Genomic DNA, 6,041 nt, shown 5'->3' on the forward strand with positions numbered 1-6,041 from the left:
TGCCAACCCATTGGACGACCATCTAGATTTGCCGCTGCTGTTTGCTGACTCATTACAATGTCAAATCATCAGTTTAGACTTGTCCACTGACCCACTACCATGTGTGTGTGTCAGTGAGTGTGTGTTTCATTGTCTCAGTTTCTGTTTTAAGACAGGACCCCAGTGCTGTAACAAGATCTTTTAGACCCATCCACTCCTCCTCCGAAAATAACCCCACACAACGAGTAAGAGGCTCACATTAGCGCTTCTGCCTCTGTGTGAATTCTTCTGAGCCAGATCAGCTCTGAGGGACATTGTGATTAAGCGGCTGAACTGATCTCATTGACAGTTCAGATTAGCACTCTATCTTGCGGGGCTCCCCTGCACACCTCTCTGCCAGCGTCTCTGTCACTGATACAGGATTAAGAAAACTCTTTAAAGTGGGGTAAGTCAGACATGATTCATCGTTTCTAACTGCTCCTGTCCCAGCCTTGGATCTATTCTGCACAGTGGTTTCTTAACTGCATTTCAACTACATTTTGTCACCTTGCAGCACCTGTTTCACAGATTTGATACTTGTAAGTTAATTGAAAGGCTGTTGAGACTTTTAATTGCCTGGTATTTAATATTTAATGCTCATAAACATAATTGCATCCGGCAATTCACAGATTTGGTAAAAGCAAAACTAACATTTTGTAAAATTCCATGTGAACAAACAAGAAGAAAAATATAATAAACTAACACAGACCGGCTACATGACTTGTGTTTGTTTCATTTTTGACATGTAACTTTAAAATTACCAGCTTCTATTTACAGATTTTGGTATGGCTTCTTTTTTGGGGGGCTAAAGAACAGGTGGTGGAGCCAGTGCTCAGTTTGCTCTTACACTCTGCAGGCCTGCAATCTGCTGCAGGGGTGTGTGTGTTATGTGTGTGTGTGAGTGTGCACTGGTTTTGCAGTGTAAAAGAGTGCAGTTATCCCAGTTCATTTTACCGTCTATGCTCATCTGTCTCTGTGCATGTGAAGACAAGCGTGTGCTTCCCCTCCCTGCAGTGAGGATGATGATGGTGAGCGACGACTGTCTGGTGGAGTGTAAGATTGATGATGACAGCGAGGAAGATGACGGAGGAGGAGTGCAGATGAACACTCCTCCTCCTCCTCCAGAGTTTGCATCCAAGGCCCCGACTCCAGCGCCCAAACCTCCAACCCCTCCCACAGAGCCCGCTACGCCCACGCCCACGCCCACGTCCACACCCACACCCACCCATCCTGTCAACAGGGACCCATACGGCATCAACAAGCACCTACAGGTTTATATTGTCTGTCTGTCAGGGTGGTGACACATGTTGGCTCCGAATTTGTCACCGAAAGGATCTTAGAGACTGAATAGTTTGTTGTTAAAAGCTTAATTGCACCTGCAAGGTTTGACTTTTAAATCATATTAAAGGTCATATTATGTGAAAAATCTGTTGCCTCAAACTAGTTTAAGTAAAATTCAAACTTCTCTTTAAACTATTTAGCTTAAACTTAGTTGTTCCAAGATTAAATTTAGTTTGGTTGTGCCAACACTCGAAACTCCACTTTAAACTTGTTGGTTAACTTTAAACCACCAGTTGACGTGCCAGGCGTAACTTTTGAAATGGCTGTGTGAACAAAATCTAATTTGAGTGAGAGACACGACTTTTTGCACTGAAATTATTCAAAATACAGGTTATCAAAGTAAATCTGATAATCACCATATTTATTTATTTAATTGTAATCTTTATATTTGACATTTGTTCTATTGATTACAGTAAAGCAGAAGTAAGCAAACCGGTCGTTTTGGCTAATTCCAGGCAGGCTTTTGAAACCGTAAGTTACGGCTTCAAGTCACGACTTACGACTTTGTAGCGTTCCAGGCAACCCACTCGTGTTCCTCCGACCTGTTTTACCTGTGAAAGTCACTATAACGGCCACTCGTAACTTCCGACCCGTGAACTCGTACCAGATTGAACTGGTACGACTTCACAGGTCGGAAAAACACGAGTTACAGGCTGCCCTGAACGCACCATAACTTCTTGTCAGCCGATGGAGTTAGCAGCCCCCGCCCTCGTCATGGATCTATTGGTCCTCGTCCCTACGTCACCACATTCACGGCGTCCCTTGGCTGCACACACAGCCCTTCATGCCGTTCTCTCTCCTCATTGGATAAAAATTGTAGGATACGAGAAAAGTTTTCTCCTCGGCTCAGAGCAGAGCAGAGTGACTGACAGACCCGTGTTTCGGTCCAAACACTCTATATAAGTGATTGCTGTCGGAAGATATAACTATTTAAGACTTATATTAACACAAATATATCGCTTACTTCTGCTTTAAATGCAAATTAAACAGGATTTCATAAAGAAAGTTTAATTTGAAATGGTGCCACAGAGATCGTCTTAATTTTAAACCTGAATTAGCAGTTTAACAAAACTCTTAGGGCTAATGTTAGATTAAATTAAACCTTGTTAGTTTAATCCATCCTAATGTTTTACTTATTTAGGAAGGGGAAGGGAGGGATAATAGGGAGAAAAAGTTTGCTTCTTGCTTGTAAGAATGTCTTGTTTGATTTGCTGTAAATTGCAAACAAAAACTAATATAATTAAAAAGAAATGTGATAAATATGACGACCTAAAATTCCTATTAACTTTTCACCCATCCATCTTAGAAGCTACAAAGCCAACACAGGATAAACAACCAATCAACACAGGTCATGATTTGTTGATTAAATCTTATTGAGCAATTTTAATTATAGTCTGATGACTACAGGGTGGCGGAGTGGTCTGTGTTTTAATTCCAGCTCTCTCCTAATTCTAGCTGTGGTTCCTTTTTATAGTTAGAATTTACATTAAAAACATGTGTACGTATTGAAAATATGATACAAAAAAACACATAGAAAAGCAGTTTTCTGGTTTTCTTTGGCCGTGTAGATGTCCACCAGAGGGCGGTATCACCTCTAAACCTGCTTAACTGTCTGAGCAGAGATTTTTAAGAAAACTAACCAAAAACAGTAGAACTTTTCCCCCTCTCTTTATCTTGTCTCTATCTTCATCTCTTTTTCTTTTTCTTTTCCATTATTAAAGGCATTATAAACTAGCTCTACCTTGGAGCTCCAACAGCAAACCACTGCAAGTTCTTTTACTCTTGACAGTTTACCGATCATAGTTACATAATCTTTGTTAACAGGCAGTTTAACAGGTGAAGTACATGTACAGACAGCGAGCAGGAGACTGGGGCAAAATTAAAGATATTTACTACAACTGTTCAGGTATTCCGGGAGAAGATTGTAAGAGCACGCCGGGGGCCAGGGTGTGAATCTGGGCAGATGGGGAGGGAGGAGAGCTAATCCAGACACAAACATCTGGAGGTGTGGTCACATGAGGTGGTGGAGCAGGATAAGTTCAGGGGACAACAAGAAGATGATCGGGCTCAGGAACAAGAACTGGGACGGGTGTAGAAGCACTGGATGCCTCTGGGCCCTATAGTTTTCCTCCAGCACATTTTTAAATGCCAAATTTTAAGTTAATGATGTTTTTCATTTTGATTGACTGCAGTTTACAGTAAGAAACATTTTTCATCATTTCGTCAACACATGTGCTGAAAAAAACATCACAACACATAAAATCGTCCCTGTGGGGTAAGGAGAAAATCTTAGCTCTGGTGGTCCTGGTTCGAGTCCAACCACTGGCCCTTTGTATACCAAATCACTCCCTATCTCTATCTCTATATCTGAATTTCATGTCTCTCTCTCACGCTCTTGCATAACAACTTGTTATTAAACAATTTTAACTTCAAAAGTCACAATTGGGCTCAACTGTGGGTTCATAACTTTTAATGTCCCTTGGAAACACTTCTGCTCACTGTGAGAATAAATTTGGAGCCCATTTGTTTCTTTGCTTGTGTTTTCTTCTTTGTTCTTGTCTACAACAAACATAATTTTCTGTTAAGATTTAATGTATAATAAAAATAAAATATCTCTCTCTCCCTATTTTTGCAATGCTGATGACATACAGCTGAATTTCGCCTTTAAAAAATCAAACTGTGCTCCGGCTAAATTGTAGTGCGGCAGAGCTCATCACCATCATGCCTGCCATCTTCAAGAGTGATGGTAGCTACTGTAGATTTTATTATGCCCTGATCTGGGGACAGCCTCACTGTGAGTCAGTGGCTGACCTCAGACCCCCCACCTGAATCTATAAACACCTCAGTCAGCACGTGGCCTCAGATGAACTAATCTGACTTGACTGGTACCACACACTGTGTGTCCTTGTTTCCTGTCTGTATAGGTGGAGGTGAGTGACGTGCTGGCAGAACCCGCTACACCTCACAGCATAGACCGAGTGTGGCTGTACAGTGTCACTGGCTTTGAGAGGGCTCGAGTGTGCACGTACCAATGCCTCACCCTGCTATTCGCCGTGCCCTTCGCTCTCCTCTGTGGCATCTTCCTGGCTGTTCTCGCCTGTCTACATGTCTGGTAAGGAAGGGATTTTTTTTTCCATTATCATTTTAAAGCAGGTCTAGCACTGTATCAAAAAGTGCCCTCCACAAAGACTATAAAACTGAGCAATTGGTACTTAGGGAGGATCAGAGCCTCCTCTCTTCTGATTGGTTCACCGACCTGTTCCAGCTCCAGAGAAAGAGCCTGAGAGAGGAGATGTGAAACTACACTGAGACGGTTTTTGGTTCCTAAAAACCACAAATATGTCATCTTATCGACCAACTCTTTCGTTCCTCATTAATAACTTAGTACAGGAGACAAGATGTCATTCTGATTGTGGTTTGTGCAATATGACTCTGTAATTGAACTTAGCAGAAAGACTGGAAACTAACCTGTTCAAAGGTAACACAATATCCCCACCACATCAAACTATTCAAAGTATTCCCTCAACTTATGATTTTTTATTTCTCAAACACTGAACAGCGCTGTTCCAAGTTCCTGTCAAATTTCATGATTAAGTCCTTATCTTAAGCCATGTCTGGATGATCAGGGAAACCAAACTGGTTTCTACTCCACTGATGAAACCAGACAAGAGCCAAGACAAAGCATTCATGCCAACTTTTCTTTTCTTCAATGAATCTCTCTCTCTCCTTATAGGTTTGTGGTACCATGCATACAGTTGAGCAACACCTTCCTCCCATGCTTGCGGTCCCTGTGTATGTGCGCTGTGAACGTGGTCATCACCCCCTTCTGTATGTCTCTCGCTCTATGCTGCAGCCAAATTGCTGTTTCGCTGTCAAAAAAGGACTGGCATCAGATGAAGGACAAAGAGCCTGTTGGAGTGTGAAACAGTGATACTGAATGAGTGAGTGAGTGAGTGAGTGAGTGAGTGAGTGAGTGAGTGAGTGAGTGAGTGAGTGAGTGAGTGAGTGAGACAATTTTGTTTTGTTTTTTAATTTTGTTTTTACCTTCTTTTTTTTAAATTAGCACAATCCTGCAACCTGGTCAGGTTTCTGCTATTTCATATGTTTTGTATCTGTAAAGCCAATTCATAAAAATATAATTACTTAATTGTCATTATTGCCTTACATTATACACAATGTAGTCCTGATTATCATTTGTATTAATAAAGTACTATGTCAAACAATTTGTTCAGCATGTGTGTATTTTGCCACCAAACAAACCAGCCTACATTAAAATCTAGAGCCCATCAGCACAATAGAAAACGAACTGGATACAAATACAATTCTTGATATTAGTAATTATTTAATCAGTTGCAATATTTTGGGTTTTGCTACCACTTTGGAAAATCCTGTTTTACGTTGTTTACTCTTTCTTTCTTTTTTTAGATATTAAATATCTCTGTTTGTTCATAGTTGTGTTGCCATGTTTTTTTGTTTATTAATTAATTTGTTTGAATATGAACTAAACTGAAATAAACAATCAAATAGCAAATAGATAGATAGATTTTTATTTTTTTTATTTAACCAGACAGAATCATTAAGAACAAGTTCTTATTCATTGAGACAAATCTAGCTTCAAATGGTTTCACCGCTGATCTATTACATGACTGTCGCTGTTTCGGTCGCTGTGTGTTGTCGTTTTT

At 40.5% G+C, this 6,041-nt stretch overlaps 1 protein-coding gene across 2 annotated transcripts; it reads left to right on the forward strand.

The window, feature by feature from the left end:
- Positions 1-212: 212 nt before the first annotated feature.
- cav4b (caveolin 4b) lies at positions 213-5,544 on the forward strand. Of its 2 annotated transcripts, XM_083975829.1 has the most exons (5): positions 213-424; positions 533-557; positions 1,033-1,289; positions 4,284-4,471; positions 5,093-5,544. In XM_083975829.1, the coding sequence occupies exons 3-5, from the start codon at positions 1,038-1,040 to the stop codon at positions 5,280-5,282; spliced, it is 630 nt and encodes a 209-aa protein (XP_083831955.1). In that variant the 5' UTR covers positions 213-424; positions 533-557; positions 1,033-1,037; the 3' UTR covers positions 5,283-5,544. The 2 variants fall into 2 exon arrangements, with proteins under 2 accessions (XP_083831955.1, XP_083831956.1); XM_083975830.1 differs by lacking the exon at positions 533-557 and having other exon boundaries at positions 237-424.
- Positions 5,545-6,041: the final 497 nt, after the last annotated feature.

The sequence above is a fragment of the Trachurus trachurus genome (genome assembly GCF_905171665.1).
Source record: "Trachurus trachurus genome assembly, chromosome: 7".
Classification (NCBI taxonomy): domain Eukaryota; kingdom Metazoa; phylum Chordata; class Actinopteri; order Carangiformes; family Carangidae; genus Trachurus; species Trachurus trachurus.

Bases quoted from the DNA above. Each gene is read 5' to 3' on its own strand.
- cav4b (XM_083975829.1), top strand. From the start codon at position 1,038: ATGATGATGGTGAGCGACGACTGTCTGGTGGAGTGTAAGATTGATGAT. The intron at 1,290-4,283 runs GTTTATATTGTC...CTGTCTGTATAG, and splicing joins GCATCAACAAGCACCTACAG to GTGGAGGTGAGTGACGTGCT. The intron at 4,472-5,092 runs GTAAGGAAGGGA...CTCTCCTTATAG, and splicing joins CTCGCCTGTCTACATGTCTG to GTTTGTGGTACCATGCATAC.